General features: G+C 37.5%; 1 protein-coding gene across 3 annotated transcripts; it reads right to left on the reverse strand.

Annotated features, from left to right (window-relative positions):
• ttc13 (tetratricopeptide repeat domain 13) lies at nucleotides 1-24,273 on the reverse strand. Of its 3 annotated transcripts, none has more exons than XM_062975769.1 (23): nucleotides 24,042-24,273; nucleotides 23,602-23,696; nucleotides 21,601-21,676; nucleotides 21,238-21,308; nucleotides 18,506-18,571; nucleotides 18,022-18,114; nucleotides 17,000-17,116; nucleotides 15,915-16,025; nucleotides 15,323-15,405; nucleotides 14,584-14,725; nucleotides 13,094-13,268; nucleotides 12,091-12,247; nucleotides 10,831-10,961; nucleotides 10,320-10,452; nucleotides 9,303-9,395; nucleotides 8,002-8,085; nucleotides 6,740-6,824; nucleotides 5,685-5,791; nucleotides 5,259-5,400; nucleotides 4,408-4,487; nucleotides 3,587-3,665; nucleotides 2,700-2,779; nucleotides 1-154 (listed from the first exon to the last, which is right to left on the reverse strand). In XM_062975769.1, the coding sequence occupies exons 1-23, from the start codon at nucleotides 24,265-24,267 to the stop codon at nucleotides 43-45; spliced, it is 2,538 nt and encodes an 845-aa protein (XP_062831839.1). In that variant the 5' UTR covers nucleotides 24,268-24,273; the 3' UTR covers nucleotides 1-42. The 3 variants fall into 3 exon arrangements, with proteins under 3 accessions (XP_062831839.1, XP_062831831.1, XP_062831842.1); XM_062975761.1 differs by having other exon boundaries at nucleotides 5,685-5,794; XM_062975772.1 differs by lacking the exon at nucleotides 23,602-23,696 and having other exon boundaries at nucleotides 5,685-5,794; nucleotides 24,042-24,271.
• Between the last annotated feature and the right edge of the window lie 16 nt (nucleotides 24,274-24,289).

The following is a 24,289-nucleotide window of genomic DNA, read 5'->3' on the forward strand; positions in this document are numbered from 1 at the left end:
TTAAGGTATCACTGATCTTTATTGTAAGAAGTCACATAGCAACTAAAGCCTTTTCAGGCAATGAGATGAATCTGTACTTAGCACTTCAATCATGGTTCGTAACGTTGGAAAGGATTCTGATACCAGTGGAAGACTCTTGTAGGAAAGTGAAATGCTTAAAAGGAAAAATACAAATAGTATAGATCAACATTTTGCATGTTTGTTATGCACTCCAAGAACGTTTGATATATCAGTATTCATATTCAGGATAAATGCTGGGTTAGAGACAAGAAGATCCCGAAGATCTAGAAAAATCCCCTTGAAAAACGGAGGGAAAATTCTTTATCATTGCTTCAAAATCACTAAAATATTTGGCCACAAAATGGTTTTATTTTCAGAACCTGCCTGGCTTAGGAGGTATTATTTTAATAAAGGGTGAGCATTCCTAACCCAAAATGCCCCAGAGTCCCAAAGCGTAACACTGAAGTGGAAAATTCCACACCTGCATATAAATGTTTCATGGGCAAAACTATTTTTAAAAAGGACTTTCAGGCTATGTGCAAAAGGTTGATATGAAATTTGGGTCTCATCCGTTGGGCAAGTGGGCTTATTGACAAAAGACCCTCCCCATAAAGTATAGCAGAGTAACTTATTAGCAGCAGCATGACCCAGCACCAGTAGCCAAAAGTGATAAAAAGAACAAAAACACACAGACCAATGTTATTGCTTCCTTTGGAGGCTTTTCTTTATAGAAAAATAATATGGTTGCACTATTTACGAAAACAAGGTTTCCATAACAAGGTTCTTTATACTTCCTTCTTTGCTTCCACGTTGGGCTTCTTTCTCATGCAGATAAACAGCTTCACCCTCACAGAGCATTCTCTCACTTCAAACTTACACAGAAGCTTCACACATTAGCTTTACACACAGGAACCTTCACACTGGAGCTTCTCTCACCAAAGCTTCTCACACCAGGCTTTCTCTCACAGTGAGGCCTACTAACACTGAGGCATTCTAACACTCCTCACTAGCTTTGGCCCACTAACTCTAACAGGCTTTGGCAACTCAATCTCCTCAGGGCAACACTAGCTTATTTAACCCTTTCAGTGCTTGACTCACATTTTTGTAATTAAAAATACCTAGTTACTTTTTTATATTTCTGACATCTACCTATCTATAAATTTATCTAAGGGTCAAAGTATGTCTTTCCCCCCCTCTAGCCATCTGTTTGTACCACAAAGGCTGTGGCTAGGTGAAGTGGCCTTTGTGATGTTATTGGGAAAGAAATGTGGCATGTACGAGGGAAGAGGAGCAAGACAAGAGAAAAAAAAGAGAAAAAGAAGGGAAAGGAGGCAGGGGAAGAAAGAAAAAGGAGGGAAGGAAGGAAAGAGCCATAAAGAGAGTCATGTTGCCATGGAGACATCAGGAGCTAGGCCCTCCTAGAACTGGAGAAGGGAACAGGAAGGAAAGAAAGAAAGAATGAATGAATGAATGAGAAAGGAAAGGAGTAGGAAGAGAATGGGAGATTAAAGAAAAAGGAGGGAGGCAAGGAAGGAAGGAAGGCAGAGAAAGGAAAGAGGGAAAGGTATGGGGAAGGGAAAGAGAAAAAAAGGGATGAAAGCAGGGTGAGAGTGTGTGTGTGTGTGTATAGCGTCCGCTCTGACACCCAGATATATAAGTCTATAGATAAAAGTTATGTATGTATGTATGTGTGAACTACAAAGGCTCCTACATGGCTTGATGGATCTGGATCAAATCTGGCACACATAATCTTCATTGCCCAGCTTAAAATACTGGCAGGGTTGGAAGTTCAGAAACCCAACCTTTTTTTTCCCCACACACATTTAAAACGATCTATATTGCCAATGAATGAGTCTGCAGGGTTTGGAACTAACCGCAAGAGGGCAGTAGAGCGTTGCCATGGATACACTCTAAGACAGGCCTTCTCAGGAGGCCTAGACACTGATGTCAGCAGGAAGAGCCTTTTAGAGGGCAATTATACAGATAGAAAGGGTTAACTGCTGGCCTTTCCACTGAAGTCCAGACTGGGTCCAAAGCTACTTAGCTATGAGGCAAAAGCACAGCTCTAAAGGTCATAGCAGGGATGTCCATCCCAGATGAGTAAGAAAGCCATTTCATGACGATTTCTATTTTAAAAGGGGTGTGCCTGCACAGTGCTCTGGGACTGAGGGAGTGTGACTGCTTAGCTTCCGAGAAGAGGCCAGTATATTCCCTTTTAGGTGGTCAGGCCATCAGCCTGTGCAAGCAAAACCTGATGAGCCTTCACGAAAACAGTTGAGATGCTTAAGAGCCTGTCAGAGAGCCGAAAGCATCACCATGGGAGTGTTTTGAGAGAAGTTGGGGGGGGGGGGGGGGGAGAATCTGAAACACTTCTGTTTTTTGGATAAGGGATACCCAACCTGTGCTGGCACCTTCCATTCTTAGTACAGAGCAACTTGCAAAAATGTAACATTTTAGTACAGTATTGAATGGTGTTGAAAAAACACTGCTATTGTTTTAACATTCTCACAAGTAGACTATAGAGTGAAAAAGGATAACTGCAATGTGTTGCAATGGTTAAACATCTAGTTTGTGCCAATGGATAACTGCTACAAAAGGAGATATGGAAAGAACAACTCCAGTTTCCCATTGAAAGATGTAAGCTCTTTTCTAGGACACACAATGGTATAAGCATAATCAATAACAGGATTTTTTTTTACCTTTTTAGATTCAGCCAATCTTTTGCGACTTTACTGAAGGCCTCTGAACCAGGTGCAATCATGGCTTCAAAATCAACCAGCTAGAACACATAGATGGTTACTTTAAACCCCTATTTTAAAATGTAACTCCCTGAGTTACCTAAGCATACTGACACATATAGCACTATCAAAGATATATCATGATGTGAGTTGAAAAAGCAGTGAGGTTCACATGTACTGTCTGTCTGTCTCACTCTGGGTGGTACTTTAACAAATTGCAGGATAATAATGCAGAGTCAAATCTTCTAATATAATTGTGGAAGAAAATGCATTTTAATTTTAAGCAATTACAAGTAACTAATTTCTGTTTCAAGGTGCTGACACCATTTGCTTTAAATCTGGACATGTCAACTGATAGTAAACACAAAACAGTGTCATACTGTTCTTACACAAGCTTTCTGTGCTTATTTACAGTGAGGGCATGTTCAAACACTACATCATTTCTAGCAAAAGATTAAATATTACCAATGCATTCCCACTTATAGCATGATAGGCTATACCATTAAATACTTGACAGGGGGACGGTCACAATGCAATCTTATGTATATTTACTTGCAAGTACATCTCAGTGTGTTCAGGGGGACTTAATTATATGTAAATGCATATAGGTCTGTAGACTCATTTAGCTATTTTTCTGGGGATTTCCAATTTGTTTCAGAGAAAAACATGCCTATTTGGGGAAATTATTAATACTCCCAAGCAACTTACAGGAACTTTGCTTTACTTCCATGTTAATCAGTCTCGTGTTATACTTTGAGAAGCATTATGTGAGACTTAATAACTTGGATGTTATCTAATGCCAGAAGCTGCTCTTACCTACATTTCTATGTATTTTATGCAGATCGTACCTTTCCTTTGGGAATTTTTCCAGATACTTCTTTTCCACTTGCCATCAGTGCCCCCATAATGACTGAATAAGCCACTACACTAGAAAACAAGAAGAACAAAACCAGAATCAACACAATGCATCCTGTGATGTTTTGAAGCATCAACATACATTTATAGATTCAAACACAAAAGTGAAAGGATTTGCCAATGGAAAAAATTATCACTACTCCCCCCACCCCACCCCCACTGCCCATTTCTGTGCCAAATATGGAAACGTAGTATGTTGAAGGTGCAGAAATAGGGCAACCTGTTTTGGCATTGCTAGCTCACCCTACTATCTATTCAGTGCAGTTACAAAAAAGGGCATGCTTTTACTCCTAAGAAATCCATAGCAGGAAGAACAAAAAACAACACATCTCTTTTTTCCCCAGTAATAGAATCTTTCTCCTGGAACAATTGGGAACTAAATAAGCTCTGGCATCTTGGGCAGAATACCTGTTATTCAACCCATACAGGATTTTTCCTTGTACATTTCATTAATTATTCCATCTATTTCTTGCCCACACTTGGCTTTTGCTATGCCCATTTGGGCTGGAAAACGTTCCTGATGTAAAAAAAAATGCAGACCAAGACAAAGTTTTACCATCTCAGACACAAAACAATATTCTGTCATTCAACTGTTTTCTCATGAAAGATTAAAACCACAATAAATAGGACAAGCAGTTTTTAAGCTGAATGTTACGAAATGAGAAGAAAGGGAAGATAAGATGGCTCATAGTTACAGATAACTATGTGCAGAATGTAAGCAGCCACGGCATTATCTATGAAGAAAGATACTAACCTCGATCCCCTGGACAGAGGCATTAAGTTATAGAAGTAGTATGCAAGTGAGAGGATTAGACTGCACACAGCATCAGATTCCTACATAGAATAAAAGTACAGATGTAACATCTAAAAAAGGAAACACTCATACAAACTGCACACATCTATCTTATGAGGTCTGATGGGTGGAATTCATGTAAACGTTTCAATGATTTTTATCAAACAACATTCTGATACCTCTTAATTTTCTTCATTAAAAATGAAGTAGTTGCATTGTGGCAAGAAAAAGCATAAAGGTGCTATTAGCATCAAGATAAACCATACAGACCTTTTCCATCTAGCTTTTTAGGACTATCTAACTTATCTAACTTATATGCTATATCTTGTCATGATGCAAATATTTCTTGTCATGAAGAACAGAGGTTCTATAAGTTCTCTATTGTCTGTTGAAGCTGCCATCAATTTTTGAGGGAGATTTGGAACATATACTTCCAATATTATATTTACGTTTAGCTAGGTTTTAGACTGCTACACACATTCCTAGAAAGAAAAGACGCTTTTTTAAAATAAGCTGGATCCAGAGTTACCACAAATAGAAGTTTGTTTTTAAAATCTTAATTAATGTATTTTATACATATGCAAGTTATGAGCAGAAACCAAAAAGTTGCTTAGTTTCTACATGCCAGTAATGTTTTGAAAACATTTTTTTCTTTTATAATTCAATATTATTAAAAGTCCTTGACTTTCTCATTTCAAACAGTTTGACAAGCTGAATAGGGACTAGATTTTAGGGGAAAACAGAGCCTAAAGTTCTCTTGATTTTCTGGAACTGATTGCACATTTCTTCTTTAAAATAATAAATACACAAACCTCTGCTCCAGGTTCTGTAGATGACACAAGTATTTTCCCTTTTGCAGTTAAATCTTTGTAAAGAGCATCTATTTCTACATGATATTGTTGTGTTCTTTCTTCTGTTGTCTGTGTTTCAACTGAAAACAAAATGTTCCCAATCCTGAAAAGATAGTAAGCATATAAGTTATGCAAAACATACAAGCAACTAGAGTAAATGATCCCAACAATTGCCACTACAATCTGCAATGAATTCAGCATAACTAATTATTTCCCTTTCGAACCAAAACACCAAAATTTAGAAATAATATTCAAAACATCTTTAACAGAACTATTAATAGTAAATAAAGTTGGTTACTTTCACAGTCACATATATCTTTAAAAAGACATAGATGTATAATCTCTTTTTTGCCTACAGTTAAATGACAGAATGAAAGCTCAACATACTTATCTCCTGTTATGGTAATAGTAAATCCGTCATATTCTTTTCCTGGATCTTTGAGGCTTGGGACTTTGGTGTTGACAGTGAATCCATCTCTTGTTTTGCTGTTAAGCTGCTTTCAAATCACCAACAAATGGACAACAATATTGACCTTTAACATATATTATAAGTATATTTAAAACTGTTTCAACATTCCTTATACAGTTGAAATGACAACATTCTAGAAACCATGCAGTTTATTTTATTCTAGTGAGATCTGATTATGGTAATATTATATGGGCATATTTTTCTTTTCACTGCTGGGATTATTTCACTTACCTAATACCTTTAGTACTTCAAAAGAACAGAGAATCTGCTACGTTTAGATAGAATCACTCTAAAAAAGGGATCAGCACCTTGTGGTTGTAGGGCTGAATGCAGCCTTAGATCAAATTTCTAGAGTTGCCGACATAGAAAAGTCTTCCATAATATTTATAATTAGGCCATGCCATGTTTTTTCCAGTCAGTGGTCTGTATACACACACTATGCATACATATGAGGGAAGGAGATAGACAGATAGATAGATACAGGAAGTCTCCGAGTTACAAACATCCAACTTACAAATGACTCGTAGTTAAGAATGGGGATGAGACAACAGGAAGTGAGAGAAATCTACCCCTAGAAATGGAAGGACTGTACTTTGCCCACCCCAATTATATAACACCAGAGGCCCTGAGTGGCAAAACACACTCCAGTGAGATGTGAAAGTTCCTACTCTCCAATCTGCTACCTTCAAAATGCTCTGGAATTAAACCAGACACTTCTCACTTTAAACATTACACAGGAAATGGGAGCAGCAGAATATGTATTTTCTTTTTCCTCTGTCTTGTAAACTGCTGTAACGTCCAAACATAACCCTTTGTTGTGATGCTAGAAAAGGCTTTTATAAAGGGGATTAATGCCTGGTAAAATCTTATGGATTGCTTCTCATCTCTAATTTCTTCACCATTATGCTTTCACAATCTTGCTTCTGATGCTACTAAACATGATTTGGAGCCAAAATAAGGCATGGAATATTACCTTCATGATGGGGAGAAGATCTTCCACTTTATGAACTTGTTCCAGTGCTTCTCGAACTTCCAACAGTTCTTTGTGGCTATTTGCACTAAAACAAGTTAAAATATCATACAATACCATAACTTGGTCGTAATTTTACATTAAAAACATACAACAGTTGCTATTTTTAAATTAAGCATTTTAACAAGATGGCCCATAACATATATTCTTTTGCCTACATAAGCTATATTATTTATTTAATGTCTGCAAAACTGAATCTTAGTTCTATACTGACCACTTTATATGACCTTTGTCCTTAGGCTCATGCCCTCTAACCTCCCTTCAACTCTGGTGCATTTCTGAAAAGATACAACCACTTTTGTTTTCAGCAAACCATACCTTGAATTTTCTGATTGACAAAGAGGAACAAACAACTTATTATCTTCCAACAAGGTTTTTAATTGGTTTATACAAAAATTGTAGCTAAAATCTGACTGCAGATTATTCTGATTCACACATAATGTTTACTGTGACAAGTCTCTCTTTGTAGAGCTGTATCAAATATCAAGAGTGCTGAAGGTAGCAGACATAATTCTTGCTACATCTATTTTGTAACAGATACATTGTCTGCTTATTCTTTTCTAGATCTCGTGGCATTAGGCTTTAAAGTTTATCTAAGTACAGTAGAGTCTCACTTATCCAAGCTAAACGGGCCGGCAGAAGCTTGGATAAGCGAATATCTTGGATAATAAGGAGGGATTAAGAAAAAGCCTATTAAACATCAAATTAGGTTATGATTTTACAAATTAAGCACCAAAACTTCATGTTATACAACAAATTTGATAGAAAAAGTAGTTCAATACGCAGTAATGTTATGTTGTAATTACTGTATTTACGAATTTATCACCAAAATATCATGATATATTGAAAACATTGACTACAAAAATGGCTTGGATTATCCAGAGGCTTGGATAAGCGAGGCTTGGATAAGTGAGACTCTACTGTAATCACCTGTACAAGAACATTTAGAGCTGAAGATAATATTAAGTTTCGCCACTTGAAAGACCTGTGAGATTCCTAGCTAACAACTAATATGATTTTAGCTTTTTTCTTTTCGTGTAGTGAGGATGTTGCAACTTAACCTCTGGGTATTTAGACAGACTTGCCTTCACCTTATTTAGATTATAAAGTTATAGACACAATTTGTAACATTAGCTGACAGTTCTTGGGATGGCATATAAATATTTAAACATTCCATATGAGCAATTCAAGAAATAGTTTTTTACCTGTGATAAACAAGGATTCTTTCTTTGACAAAATGAAGCATCTTTTCAAAATATTCAATGTATCTCATGTTAATCACTTGCCCCCTGTGAAGATGAACGTTTTAAAATGGGATAGTGAATACTGTGATAACATTTTCACACTTCTAAAGCAAAGGACACACTTTGCTCAAGGGAAGATATTTCAACACACATCTGCTTCATCCAGATTTCCTGTGTATTGCAGGGCATTCCAACTATAGTTCAATGCACATATTTACTTTGAATTTAGCATCATCACATATGAATGAGGCCTGTACTTGTGGACACAGTGCCTTGCACTTGTAATTGCTGATTGTGAGGAACACTGATAATGGCAACTATGTTCACTATAACTAATCAACTTGAAAGTCTGTGCTAAGCCTCCACAATCTGAACACTATTTTGAGGTTTATTATTTGACATTAGCATTAAGATAGAGCCCCCGGTGGTGCAGCAGGTTAAACCACTGAGCTGCTGAACTTGCTGGCCAAAAGGTCGGTGGTTTGAATCTGGGGAACAGAGTGAGCTCTTGCTGCTAGCCCCAGCTTCTGCCAACTTAGCAGTTCGAAAACATGCAAGTGTGAGTAGATCAATAGGTACCACCTTGGCAGGAAGGTAATAGTGCTCCATGCAGTCATGCCGGCCACATAACCTAGGAGGTGTCTACGGACAACGCTGGCTCTTTGGTTTAGAATTGGAGATGAGCACCACCCCCACAGAATCAGATACGACTAGACTTAATGTCAAGGGGAAACCTTTACCTTTACTTTACCTCCAGATTTTCTATTGGGAAGGGGTGTGTGGTTTGACTATGTTCCTGTATAGCAGGGACTTGGATGGGATGGCCCTTGTGGTCTCTTCCAGCTCTATGATTCTATTCTCCCTGACAAAGAAGGCTATAATTTGTTTACAATATGCAATGCACATATTATTCAATGCCAGAAGAAAATGTTACAGGCCAAGATTTAAAAAAACCCCCTCATAAACAGATATTATGAACTTGTGTAATTTTTAAATTGATGTTTTGTAATTGATGTTTTAACTATTTTTTTTTACTGTAATTGATTTATAATTGTTGTGTTTGGCATCTAATAGTTGCCGGTTGTGAGGCCGCTCTGAGTCCCGCCCCACCCCTCCTTGGGGGGGGGGGGGGGGGATGAGAAGAACGAGGTATAAATGGATTAAATAAATAAAATAAATATTTTGACACAAATGTTGTAATTTCAAAATATACAATTCTGATGTAACCTCTGATGAAAACAAATGTTACTACAGAGCCATACCTGATTAGATTGATGTGATTATTAAAGCCTCTGTTACGACTTTGAGCTGGCATTTGGTCTAACCATAATACTGGCTGATCAGGGTCAGCTATCCTGTAAAAGAGACACTATTAATTGTAATAAATGCACATTTGCAAGGAGAAGGTTGATTGAAACATATTCAATTCTTTTCAACTCAAGCAGACAAACTTCTAGGATTCCAAGTGAAATTTCATGGGAAATCAAAAGGACAAAGATATTTGGGAGTATGTGCTTTCACAGGCTGGACTGCAAAAGTACTAATTAAGAGAAATGTAAGAGCAAGAACATAAGAGCAGCCCTGCTGAAGCAGGCCAAAGAATTATCTAATCTAATTCACACCACAAGCTCATAGAAAGTCCACAAATAGGACAAAAATGGTTTTCCTGTGTATGTTCTCAGAAACATAGCATATGGTGAGCATGTTCAATACCCAACGGTGGCCTTATTTTCCAGGAACTTATCTAATAATTTTTAAAAGATCTATAAACTCATGGCTATTGCCATGTTCTGTGGAATTTCCCTTTCAATAAGCAATGCAAAGGAAGATTTTTCTTGGTTCTAAGCCTATTCCTCTCCCATCATTCAGCTGTATTGCGTGACTCAGGATTCTAGTATTCATAACAAAGAGTGAAATATTTCTCTTTATCCGTTCTCCATGTGCCGTGGTTTTCTAAAGTTCCGTTATATCCATCTTTACTTATCCCATTTTCCCTAAGCTAAAATGTTCCACGTGTAGTAAACTTTCCTAACAGAGAATTTGCTCAGTTCTCTTAACTATGTTCTTTATTAACTCTATAATGTCTTTTGTGAAATGCAATAAAATAAATACAGAGGAAACACAAGGCTCTATATTCCCAATCTATGATGGCTGTGCTTTAATTAGGCAACAGTTGAGGCCTTTTAATACTGAAATACGTAATCCAGTTTATCCCTCTCAGTACTGATAATTAACAAAATTCACAGAGTACCAGTTCAACAAATTTCCTTCTTTATTACCTTCTCCATTTCACAGCAATGTCAAACATGTCTCTCCACTGCATCAGCCTGGTTTTCCCATTCATCCGTACTTTCGAGTTCACCCACGTTCGCTGTAGAGCTTGCATTACTTCTAGCACAGCCAGACCCATTGCTAAACAAACACAGCAAGTTACCACCAAAGACTATTCACATTTATACTTCATGTTTAAAACACACTGGATTACCCCCTAAGATATCTTACTCTAAATTCCCCAGAATACTTTCTCCAATGAAGTGTGCAAGGGCTGCAATCTATATTTAAAATGCAATGGATGATAACATTATTATTATTATTATTATTATTATTATTATTATTATTATTATTATTATTATAATGTTATCAGGGTGGTTGCTGTTTCATGAAGTTTGTAAACATTAGGATTTTTGCTTAAGTAATTAAGGACTACATGTCCTGCAGCTTTACTTAAATATCAATTTTTAGTCAGAGTACATTTTTTCTCATTATTCAGATAAACTTTTCCCAGCATACCTCTATGTATTCTCTTGTTTGGAAGAAATCCAGGCATCTCATATTGTGTTAGTGACCCCAGGTGATCAGCTATACATATCATCTCTTGCATTTCAGGTTTATAATTTTCAAATTTCTGAAGTACCACATCCCTTAAAAACATGAACAAAACTCTGATGTTAAATAATAAGGGAATTTGTTGTTGTTTTAGGTCTTTGAATCGTTTCTGTCTTTGGCAAATCTATCATGGGGTTTTCTTGGCAGGATGTGTTTAGAGGGAGTTTTGCTTTTGCCTTCCTCTGAGGCTAAGGTAGTGTGACTTGCCCACTAAATATACCATAAAACTCTAATGCAGGGGTCCTCAAACTTTTTAAGCCGAGGGCCAGTCCACAATCCTTCAGACTGTTGAGGGGCCGGATTAGCATTTGAAAAAAAAAAATACAAATTCTGATGCACACTGCACATGTCTTATTTGTAGTGCAAAAACAACAACAACAAGAACAATGAAAGAACAATGCAATATTTAAAAATAAAAACAATTTTAACCAACATACATTTATCAGGATTTCAATGGGAAGTGTGCTCCTGCTTCTGGCCAATGAGGTAGTCAAGTTAATTAGGATTGTTGTTGTCGTTGTTGTTGTTGTTGTGTGCCTTCAAGTCATTTCAGACTTTGGGCGAGCCTAAGTCTAAAATGTATTTATTTATTATTTATTTATTTACTGCATTAATTTACTACATTTGTATCACACCCTTCTCACCCCAAAGGGGACTCAGAGTGGCTTACAAATTATATATACATACAATATATTATATTATTAGCATAGCACAATATTAGCATTATATATTACTATATTGAACTATACCACTATACTGTAATATTATTAGTAATTTTATATGTAATATAGAATATATAATTAATATTATTATATGGTGATACTATTAGTGTTGTATTACATTATAATATTATTATCAATATTATATGTATATACAATATATTATATTATAAAACCGAGGGCGGGGGCCAGGTAAATGACCTCGGAGGGCCGCATCCGGCCCCCGGGCCTTAGTTTGGGGACCCCTGCTCTAATGTATCACAAAGAAAAGCCAACCACAGTTGCATTCAATAGTCAGGATAGATGTATATTTGAAATACTTTTTCCAAACTTTTAGACAGAAAAATATGAATCTGCTTACATGGATAGCCAAAACAGATGGTTTCAAGACTATGTTTTTAAACATTTCCATCACAGAAGATTCAAGTACTTGTATTTTACTCACTTTATATGGGGTTGTAGTCCTGGCTGTTCTTCATAATCTTCTATAAGAAATGGAAGATTTTTTGCCCAGTGATCCTTAAACTTTCCAGGAAGATCCATATCTATATTGTATTCCGTAAGTGGGGTATCAAGGTGTGCATGCAAATAGCGAGAATACTCTGTGAAGGAAGCAAAAATAAGTGGTTTTTTTTGTACACCAACACTCAAGATCCTCGACAAAACATTATATGATTACAGAAGATCGTAAGTATAACTAACCAGTAACCATATATTTCACCATTTGTGTCACTTCTAGCTATTCCTACCCAGCAAATGTCTTACAGTTACACAAAGGATTACACAACAAACAAATTTATGACTTCCTGAGTACATTCCAATCATTTGCCTCAATATTTGATCCTACTTGCACCACTGCAGCCATTGAGTTTTCCTTTTCCCAAGACCATAGCAATATCATCCTTTCCTAAAACACACTTTTCCCATTGTCAAAATATATCAGACCTATCAGGGTATATATGGACAATTGCATAAATTCAATTTTTATTAAGGAAAAAATACATCAAGCCTAAAACAACAGGCAGAAGTCTATATGCAGGGGAAATGCACTATACAGCAACAAAAATTGAGTAGTGACGGCTCATTATCTTTACCCCTAAAATAATTTTATCAATATAAGCAGAATTCATACATTGCTATATATATTTATTCTTAAAAACAAACACACAGAAAATATGCTAATTATATAAATAAAATGAATTGTTTGCATTAAAAAAAACTAAACATGATTTACAAGCCGAAACAAACAGCTGTCCATGTTTGTTTAAAAAATCTCAAGTTATCTTTTGGCTTATACTTCTTTGAGATAATACAGAATACATAGAACAACAGAGGCAAAAGCAGAAAGCATAAGTTTTTTTTAAAAAAAAAGATGTTTGCAATCGTGATGGTAAACTGTATACAGAACTGAACATAAGACAAGGAATATTTAGTTAGCTGCAACTTACCCCGGAGGTATTTTACTTTTAGGTATTCTGTACTAGCTTTCTGACCAGGCAAAGGGTCATTTAGCATAGCCTTAGTCTGAGCTTTGATTCCTTCATAAAACTGCCCCATGGCAACATGGCTGAGGCCTTTCATATACTGACACACTTCATTATATGGCTCAAGTTGCAGACATCTCTAGAAAATATGGGGAAGGGAGATAACAAAAGAGATTGAATGTCTTAAGGATGCAATAATGTGGTCCTCCAAATGTAGCCAAACCACTGCTCCCATCATTTCTCACCACTGACTATACTAACAATAAGGCTACATTATTCCCACTCCTGTAATACTTGTTTAAAATTTCAGATTTTTTTTAAAAAAAACAGACAACCTTATTCATACACATTTCAAAGTAAGAGAAATTTATCTGTTTCCCTGAAATCTATTTCAAACAAATTTCTGTCAACCTAGCAAGCAAAAGCTAATCTTTTACAAATAATTCAGGATTATGCCTTCTACAAACGAAAGATAGACTTGCTCTGACAATTTTCATCCCAATAGCATAAAAACAATCCTGAGTTTCAATCAGGGATCCATTTACCATTTTGAGTCTCCTTTGTGGACAGAAAAAGCAGGGCATAAATAAACATAAAAAGAAGAATAGTATGCTGTTTCTAGCTTTGGGGAGGCTGGTGTCTTGGAAGGCCCCATAGACGGGCAGGACAGTAACAGCTCATTCTAGGACTGCCTCTGGACACAGGAACTCTATTAAGTTATGTTAAAATCAATAAGCCTGTTCCATCATGAATTGGTCTAATTCCCCTCTGAAACCAGAGTTTGAAAGCTGCTCTTACTGGCTGAGAAATTCTAGGACAGGGAGACAAGAAACCCTGCTTAAAATCATCTAACGCAGTGTGGAGTTCACCACAGCATGGCAGTGAATCATAAAAAATTACACACTTCCTGGAGAATTTTTTTCTAAAAATACCAAAGACTTTCATTGAACAATCTTGCATTCCATGCTTATTCAACAGAACTGTGTTGATCTATTTAACAAACAGAGGTCTCAAGTCTCATTTAGAAAATGTTTCAATCGCTGAAGGATATCCAAAAAGAATTCAATCTTCAAGACACATGGAGATTTCACTACATTTTGCACAGCTTATTGGAATTTTTTTTACACACAGCAACATTGGTTCACAAAGACAGGTTTACAAGGCATCACGCTGAATAGTGCTAATTTGCAACATGTAAGACTATGTTTTATAATATCGGATACTGTGTGAAAGACTTTCAGCATGTACTTAATGAAATATAAAACATAATAATGTATAAAAGTCTGAATGTATGTATCCACACTCACCATACTTCACACAAGTTCGCTTGTTATATTTATTTATATCCCGCTTTATCTCTCCCGAAGGAGACTCAATACAAAAACAATTTGTAAATAAATATTAATCAATACAATATAAAGGCTGCAGTGTACCCCAAATGCACCAGTGCTCACCTTAAAATTCTTCAGAGCTTCATCTGGGCTTCCATGATGATAAAGCATCATTCCCCCAAGCTGTATGGTTTGCACATGGTTCTGATTTAGCATCAATGCCTTCTGGAAGTTTTCTGTAGCAGCTTCGAAGTTACCGAGCTCTCTAACATCAAACACAAGTGTCAAATGAACAGCAAAAAGCAACAACTTACATAGGTACTAAAATTCATTATTATATAAACCCATCAATATGTTATCAGTTATTTCAACTGGAATCATGTATCGTATATTAAATGAGATCTACTTAGCTCATTGGGGCTTACTCTGGATGCACTATCAATTTAAAACACTCAAGATGTTCATAATGGGCGGACCTATCATGTGACAAAGGGAATATTTCTACAATACAATAATATTAAACCATAATTCTGCATTAAACTACTTGTTGTATGGATTCAAATGCTTTAATTGTTTTATTGGTGCCATTTATTTTTATCGTACTATGTTTTTAAACACATTGCCTATGTTGTGAAGCCGCCTTGAGTCCCCTCCGGGGTTGAGAAAGGCAGGATAAAAGAGACGTAAATAAATAATATAAATAAAAGCAAGCTGCAAATTCATGATATAAAGGTTTTAAACACAAACTGAGAATCTGGTCAGTGTAATGCAATGTGGTTGAAGACCACATTCTGTATGTTTCAATTTGTAGATTGACTTTGCAAAATTCGTATTGAAATTAAAGGATTTTGAAGTTACTTACCGATAAGCCTGCCCCAAACTTTTATATGCATCTACAAAATCTGCTTTCTGCTTCAGGGCTTCTTTGAATGACTCAATAGCCTCCTGTTTTAAGCACAATTGGTAATTATTGTTAGTTCTATTGCGATCAAATACTTATTGTGGGATTTAAGAAGAGTCAGGAAAACCTGCACCATAGCTTGGTTAGCCAAGCACTGGGCACCAGACATGAAAAAGGTGACATTAGGTAAGTTACACTGTCTCAGCCTCAGAGAAGGCAATAGCAAGCCACCTCTGAACAAATCTTGCCTAGAAAACTCTGTGATAATTTTGCCTTATTGTTCCTGTAAGTCAGAAGCAACTTGAAGGCACACAACAATCAAGCCAGTGCAAACATTTATCAGGGGACATGGTTCAAGAATATAGCATATGCTTTCTATACAAAAAAGCAAGGTCTCAAATTCAGTCCTTCATATCACTAATGAAAATAATTCTGAGTCACTGGAAAGACACCGGTCTGGCAAAGCAAAATAGTTTCATGAAACAGACTCTACTAATCCAGCATTAGGCATTGTATAAACATGGGAATTCCACAACCATTCAAAAATAATTACCTTTAGAAGCCCTCTGTGAAAAAATGTTAGACCTTTGTAGAGCATGGCTATAGGCTGGTTTCTGTTCAATTCAAGTGAGTTCTGGAAATCTTCCTGAGCTGTTGCATAGTCCTATTTCACAAAAAAACAACTTTTATCATACAAAAGTGCTGCATCTGACTCATAAAGACAAGATAAATCCTTTGTACACAAATAATACTGTGTCTTCCACAAAAATTCATAAAATTAGTAGCACCTAGAACAATCTAATTACATGCTAATTTCAGACTTAAACTGCAAACTAGTACACATTCAATTCTATAGGGTTTATGCCTGAGTATGCATAGGGCCACTTTGTAGGAGGCAATGTGTTCAATCTATTCTTATATGTGATGAAAAAAGTTGTTGCCTATAAAATGGGCCAATTAGTCTAAAGCACCTCTGCTAAAAGCTGGTTGAAACAGTAGGTATCAGCTATTCCTCAAAGCTAATATGATAGGGAAATACTGCATTCACCCTTTATTTACACAAAAACATTGATTGTAAGCTACCTTAAACTTTGTAATAGAAAAGTGTAGCATAAATGCTCTAACAACAAATAAAATATGGATATTTTTGTAAATCTGTTAACATTACCGTAAAAAAATTGCACATCCTTCCTGTAAAAAAACTCCCAAACAATCCTATTTAAAGGGACATATATATTAACTCTCAACAGAATTATGGCAGGTTTCATTTGGACCATTGAGAATGAATCAAGAAAAAATTTGGCACCAGTCAAAGGAAGAAAGGAGATGCACAGAAAAAAATACAGTATCTCAATAGAAAGATTTAAAAACAGTATGAAAACTGGCTTTCACAAATGCTCCACCCAAGACTCTGGATAAACCTTTTCCCAATACATCTAAACCAGTGATCCCCAAGTGTTGTACTTTGACTCCTAGAAAACTCAGCCACTTTAGACAATTATCAGAGATTCTGGGAGGTGAAGTCCCAAAAATCTGGAGCATCACAGTTTGGGAATTACTGATCTTGATGTTTCATTCTTCCTTTTCTTTGAAACCTCCCCAAACTCTATGACTAGATGTGTCTAATCGAAAACTAACCTCAGATATGAAGTAAAGAGTACCTCTATGCCGGTAAAGTCGTGCTGATGGCTTTAGCTGAATAGCTTTACTGAGGTCAGCCAGTGCTTCAACAATCCGACCCAGAGGGGACAATATCTGTGCATTTAAGATAATACTTTAGCCTAACAAGAACATGAAAGCAACGTTTCCTTTTTCTAGACCATTCAAGATAATATGCAAGATTTATGTACAAATCTTTAAATTTGAATTGAAACCCCAAATAATTTAATAAATGCATCACTCTGTAAAGAAGCTGCTGTACATTAATATTCAGGAATTAATTATACCTCTTTAATCTTTAAAAAAACACACCAACACCAATTAATGCTCTCAGACATTTTGTGACTGAAGAAAAAAGATATGTTGGGAGGTTTTGAAATGGAATTTATTTAAAGTCTCCTTGTGTTTCTTCTAATAAGCACATGTCATTATAACAGCCCAAAACATCTGAATTCCCTTTGAAGACTGGTAACTACAAGCACAAATTTAATTATGCTGTTTAGTTCCTTCACAAAACATTTTAATTAAATGTGACTTAACCTTTTGCATACTGAAAACAAACAAATTTTTCCTTAATGCATTAAGAACTGCATATCCAACATTAATCAAAATTTAGCTTCAAACTACATTTAGTTCCCCAGAACTTGTAAATGTGTACAAGTGAGCAAGAAGTGGTAACACATTATATCTGGTAATCAGTTTGGACAGGGTTTTAAAAGGGGATTGATGTTGGGGGTGTTTGGGATAGTAATAACAAACTGCTGTGTTTGGGGCAACTTGGCATGGTTTTCAAGCAAAAAGAAAAAAAAAATCCAATTATAGTATAATGGGGGCCATAAAGGTGAAAAAGTCAGTAGCCACATGTGGCAATTGAGCCACTATTTGCCCGCCCCTGTTTTAAAAATAAGTACTTTCAAGAAAAAAGCAAACTAGCTACTAGCAAACAAAAACAGATAACTAAATTAGTTAACAGCAGGCCATCTAAAAGGGGAAAAAGTTACCTCTGCTCGCTGTTCAAACACTTCAGGGTGATCTGGAGCCAGACTAATTACTCTGCTTAGCTCAAACAATGCAAGCTCTGCATTTTTTATATCCTTAAAAATAGAAAATAATTTATATAATCAACAGCACATGCTTAATCAGAGTAGGGCTACAATTTAAATAGAACAGTTCCAAGTGAATAAAACCAGTTGCTTTTACCATTATATTTATGTCTGCTAACTACAATGAACTTTTGATTCTTCATATACAGCTCAAAACACATTTTCAAATATGTGGACATATGACATAGATTTTACATTACAGTATATCAAAATGTAATAGCAGTGGTTTATATACCAGTCTCAGGCACAAATATGTATTGCCAAAGTTCACAGCTAAGTGTTTCAGTTAGTCTGAACATATCTTAAACCTATTGGTGCTCTTGAGTTCTGACTATTCAAATATTATATGTTAATTGTAGTATGATACAAATATGATACTCACATGCAGCCCTTTCCTTCCATATGCTATCCCTCGTCCATAAATTGCACTAACAAGCTCTGGTTGTTCCTATTCGGAGAAAAATAAAAGTTATCTTAGAAGGTTCTGTTTTAATAACAAATGTTAAATCTTAAAAAGCCATGATTCTGAGTCCAAATTTACATAAACTATTTATGTGTGCTTGGATGATCTACACTTAGTATGCCTGCACAAATACAAAGAGCAATTTGTTCAACAATTTGACACAGACATTGTTTATAGGGGAAACTGCTCTAGGATATGTGTGCACGCATGCATCCCTTAATTGTTTGCACTATATTTTCCAATTCCTTATCCTTATTAACCACAGCCTATTGCCTACCTGATGCTGACTGTTTATTTCAGACTACTTCTTTGTTATGCTGTAGGCTCAAACCTCATGTCTTTAAAATGTATTTATTTATTCACTTACTATATTTATATCCTGCCTTTCTCAACCCCAAAGGGGACTCAAGGCAGCTTACAGATAGGCAACAATTCAATGTCTTAAAACAATATACAATTAAAACAAACATTTAAATTAAAATTAAGATCAAAAATAATATATGTTAAAACATTTTAAAACATTACAATCACTGTTTAAAAGCATGTTATCCACAATCATAATCCAGGCCATCTGGCAATCACTGCACATAATTCCAATTCAATCTATTGCACTGTGATTCTTCTCCGAAGGCTTGATCCCATGTTTTTACTCTTTTTCTGAAGGTCAGCAGAGGGGGGGGGGGGGGGTGGGGGACTGATCTAATGTCACTGGGAAGGGAGTTCCACAGCTGAGGAGCGACCACTGAGAAAGCCCTGTCTTTCTTCCCCATCAATCGTGCCTGTGAAGGAGGCAGGACAGAGTGCAAGGCCTCCCCAGACGATCTTAATCTCTGCGATGGTTCATTGATTCATATATACAGACAGATAAGCTGGGCCGGAACTGTTTAGGGCTTTATAGGCTACAGCCAGTACTCTGAATTGTGTTCGGTAGCAGACTAGCAGCCAGTAGAGCTGACGTAACAGGGGAGTTGTATGTTCCCTTTATGTCGCTCCAGTGAGCAATCTGGCTGTCGTCCGTTGGACCATTTAGAGCTTCTGAACAGTCTTCAAAGGCAACCTCGTAGAGCGTGTTGCAGTAATCTATTCAGGATGCAACAAGAGTATTGACCACCATAGCCAAGTCTGATTTCCCAAGGTACAAGTGCAGCTGACGCACAAGTATGTATGTACAGGCAGTCCCCAAGTTACAAACACCCAAATTACAAATGACTCAGTGAAGAATGAAGGTGAGACAGTAGGAAGTGAGAGGAAATCTAGTTTTCAGAAGGGAAATTCACTCCTGAAAGAGTTCTCATGGGGGAAAGGTGTCTCCATTGAAGCTTTATCACCAACAACAAGCCAAATTCTTCAAAATCCAGTTATCACAGGGACAGAAAGTGAGTTGAAATCTTCTGAACAGGGACACAGGCAGCAAAACAAACATCACAGGGGTGTTAACCCTTCCCCATGCTATCCAAAGCTTCTGTATGTATACATTTAAAAAGTATATGTATCCTGAGTCAATTCCCATGAAAATAGGTTTCGGTTTTGGAAGAACAGTAAGTGTTTGATTTCTCTTTGGTGAGTGAATTCAGAACAAACTAGGCCATGTGAGACAGACATTCTATCGGAAAATGCTTTTTCAAATTCCTGAATCCATCACATGGATGAGATCACATGTTCTTTAAAAACCTCTGAAAAGGTATTTAATTGTCTATAAAGAAAATATAAGCAGGCACGCTCATAGAAACAACTGGATACATCCTATAACCAGATGCAAAATGAACACAGCAACATTGAGGTTCATGGAGGACCCTATTGGACCTCGTCATGTCATTTCTGGTTACGGAGATGTAGCCAAACATTTCTCCGATCCTGTCTACTTACTTAGAAGCACAGGGTGGTTATGCAGGGCAACATCATGGGTTTTTTTTCCCAGAAAAGGAGGCTACAGAAGGGAATACCTATAAAATGATATTGTGTCAAGTTCTGGACACCTCAATTTAAGGAAGATATTGACAAGCTAAAATTATCCAGGGAAGGGTGACCAAACCTATCAAAGATCTGGAAACCAAGCCCTATTAGAAAGGCTGGGGGAGCTGGGTAGGCTTAGCTTGGAGAAAAAAGAAGGCTGAGAGGGGGACATAACAGCCATGTTTAAATATTTGAAGGAATGTCACATTGAGGAGGGGGAAAGCTTACTTTCAACTGCTCTGGAGACAAGGACACAGAGCAATTCAAACTGCAGGAAAACAGATTCCACTGAACTCTAGGAAGAACTTCCTGATGGTACGAGATGTTCAACAGTGTAATACGCTGGCTTGGAACATAGTGGAGTTGTCTTCTCTAGAGATTTTAAAGCCAAGGCTGGATGGCCATCTGTCGGGGGTGCTTTGTGCTTTTACTGAATGGCAGAGGGTTGGACTGGATGGCTCTTGTGGTCTCTTCCAACTTTATGATTCTATGATCTGCATGCCCAAGAAAACCTCTGCATGGAGATGTATCTAACAGAATTATGCCCAGATACTTTATTTCCTGTGCTTAAGGCACTAAATATAAACTGAGAAGATTTCCACTTCTGTCATTCTTTCCTGGAAAGGCAGGTGTCCTGTTTTGGGATGTTCAGTCATGGAAATATACAATTACAATGGTTCAAAGGAGTGAAAGATTACCTGGAGCATTGTTGAGAACTGCTGTATTGCTTCATCATAAAGGCCACTGCCAATTAACACATAGGCGATAGCTGCCAAAATAGTGCTACAAGTTATTAAAACAAGCTTCCATGAATTTCAGTTTTATCACCTATATAAAAACAGTTAAATGTTATTTTACAAAACTAAATAGGGATACCATAGCTCTGACAATTAAATTTCAAGACCTAGTTTCCTAACTAGTCAAGTTTTACTACAACGACTCTTTTTCCAGCTTCTCTAGGGCAAGTTTATCATAAAATATATATGAAAAAATAAAAGTGGGGTGGAGAAATGCAGATCACATATTGCCCATTCCTGATCAATAATCACTACTCAACTTACCCAATTCTTCATTTGTACTGTCATTATCAGTAGCAAATGGAAATCTTTTTTGTTCTGCAAGTGATTTTGCTTGACTCTGGAAAAAAATTCATAATATAAATATTATAACATTACCAAAATAAAAATCAAAAGAGCAAACTCATCTAACTACTCCAGGTGTATCAATTTTAATGCAAAAGAGCTTAAGCACGGGTTTGACTCCATAACTGAAACCAACATGTCTGCAAAATTAACTTTCATTGGATTTTGTCCAACGTTCATGACTTGTCAAAATTTAGCACTAGACAAGATAAAGTTTGATCTGGATTCCATAATATTTGTGAAGTCACACGTATTTGTAGAAAACAAATTTGTACAGTTTCAGTGACACTCAGGGTGCTGAATTCTGTTCACGTATATGCTCTTCAAATAGTTGGAGTAATCAAATAAGTTTAGGTTTCCATAGTGCTGATGATCTATCATTTAAGAATCAGTAGAGCAGCCATATCATTAGGCAGTGAAACATCTGCTTCAGCCAATACGCTTTGCGGTATCTTTGAAAGACAGAAAATTATTAGTAGTATAATTTTTCTATTCCTAACAGGCAGGGGCACCAGTGGACTTACTTGCTTCAGGTGCCAAAACAGATTATCCTTGGATACTACAAGAGAGTGGAGAATACCATCTGCTGCTCTGATTCAGGGAGCAAAATATTTGAGGTTGGCCTTGAACGTTAACACCAAATTCTGTTATCTCCAATAAAATTAATTTGCTAAGAAAAATAGCAAAATAGCTACTACTAAGCTTGTGCACGGATTTGGTTTGGTAAATTCCCTTTGCCTAATCCAGCTTGTTTGGCTGGCCATAACAGTAAAGGCTCAGCCACCATGTTTTTTTTTGGCCGAAACCGGCCACGTGGCAGCCAGTCATGGCTCCTCTCCTATGCGGCACTTGCATGGGGGTTCCCTGTGAGCCTTGCCTGTTGGGCTAATCAGAATAGAAGAATGCCATGACATGTCTTACGCAAGCTTTGTCAGTTTCAGGGGGTGAGCATCCCCATTGCTCTCAGATGCGTCCTGGCTCTAGAGAGTTGCTTCAGTCCGATTGCCTTGCCGCTTGCTCCCAGATTTATTTTTTGGCTTGGCTTGGCCTTTCTCTAACATTGAATCTTTTCAATTTTCCTTTATTTTCTTGATTATTTTTATTTAGTGGGACTTGGAACTGGGAAAGTGAGGGACGGGCGGTTGGGGTGCGCCCACGCATTTGGGGATTTGGGAGAAAGAAAGACCATCTCTTTGCTCTTGGTGTACTTTTATTTAAAAATATCTGGGTGTCTCTGAGAGCCTTGAGTCACCCTTTAGCTCAGTGGTTCTCAACCTGGGGTCCCCAGATGTTTTTGGCCTACAACCCCCAGAAATCCAAGCTAGTTTACCAGCTGCTAGGATTTCTGGGAGTTGAAGGCCAAAACATCTGGGGACTCACAGGTTGAGAACCATTGCTTTAGCTTATTTTTCTCCTACCATCCTCTCCTTCAGAAATGCCTTATAAAATTAACAATTATGATTAATAATAATCCCAGCAAACAAACCAACAAGCTTAATTCTCAGAAAACTACCTAGTTACCTACCTACATATAATTTCATTTCTTTGCAAACAGTTCTCTCTGTTTATATTTCTCTCCGTGCTCTAAAAAGAAAAGAAATTCCTAAAATTCAGGGGATGATCCAAATGTTATGAAACTTGGTGGGCCAACAGTGGTAGATGTGTCCTCCAAGTATGGTCATTTCCATCTTGACAGTCCTAAAAATGGGCTGGATCAAGCCGCATTTTTCGGCTGCAGATTAAAAAAAAGGCTATTTGGCTACCTGCCCATTTTCGGGAGGCACACAAAAACGGATCTGGGGGCATCCCAAAATTTAGCCTGCTGAAACAGATTGAGGTTCAGCCGAAATGCACAAGTCTAGCGACTACCCTAGGTATACTTCACTGTTGCTTTCTCTGTACCGTGAGAGGTAAACATACCAAAAGTTTTTCAGTGTTGAGAGAAAGAAGGGATTCACAGGACAGAGATCCATGTAGATCACAGTCTGACTCATGGAAGTGTAAAAAAGAAGAGTCTGAAATGGAAATATTTTGATGGTCAAAGAGAAATCCTTTGTTTGGATGGAAGTAATTAGGTAGAATTTAAATGCAGACGCCTAAAACAATGTAATCTTTTTATGGGCTATATCAGGCATGGGCCAACTTGGGCCCTCCAGGTGTTTTGGACTTCAACTCCCACCATTCCTAACAGTCTCAGGCCCCTTCCTTTTCCCCCTCAGCCACTTAAGCGGCTGAGGGGGGAACCAAAGGGACCTGAGACTGTTGGGAATGGTGGGAGCTGAAGTCCAAAATACCTGGAGGGCCCAAGTCGGCCCATGTCTGGGCCAGATGCACTTTCCCTCCTTCCCTGACTCACTCACCGCATCCTCCTCCTCCTCCTTCCCCAGCGCGCCTCCTCCCTTCCCACTCGGCGGCCAGGAGCTTGGCCGGCGGCTCGGACCTGAGCAGAGAGAGCGGCGGGTACCGCTCCGTCAGGGCCAGCGCCGCCCGGCCCGCCGTTGCCGCCACGACCCACAAGAGCACCCAAGGCCGGCGCTCGGTGCCGGCGGCAGGTGCCATGTTCCCCATGCGCCTGCGCACTGTCATGCCCTTTTCCTCGTTGGGGCCC

Source organism: Anolis carolinensis, chromosome 1, assembly GCF_035594765.1.
Source record: "Anolis carolinensis isolate JA03-04 chromosome 1, rAnoCar3.1.pri, whole genome shotgun sequence".
Classification (NCBI taxonomy): domain Eukaryota; kingdom Metazoa; phylum Chordata; class Lepidosauria; order Squamata; family Dactyloidae; genus Anolis; species Anolis carolinensis.

Coding starts and splice junctions, on each gene's coding strand:
- ttc13 (XM_062975761.1), bottom strand. CDS start 24,267: ATGACAGTGCGCAGGCGCATGGGGAACATGGCACCTGCCGCCGGCACC. Junction 3,666..4,407: donor CCTCTGTCCAGGGGATCGAG/GTTAGTATCTTT, acceptor CTTGTTTTCTAG/TGTAGTGGCTTATTCAGTCA. Junction 155..2,699: donor GATTGGCTGAATCTAAAAAG/GTAAAAAAAAAT, acceptor TTTCCTTTTAAG/CATTTCACTTTCCTACAAGA.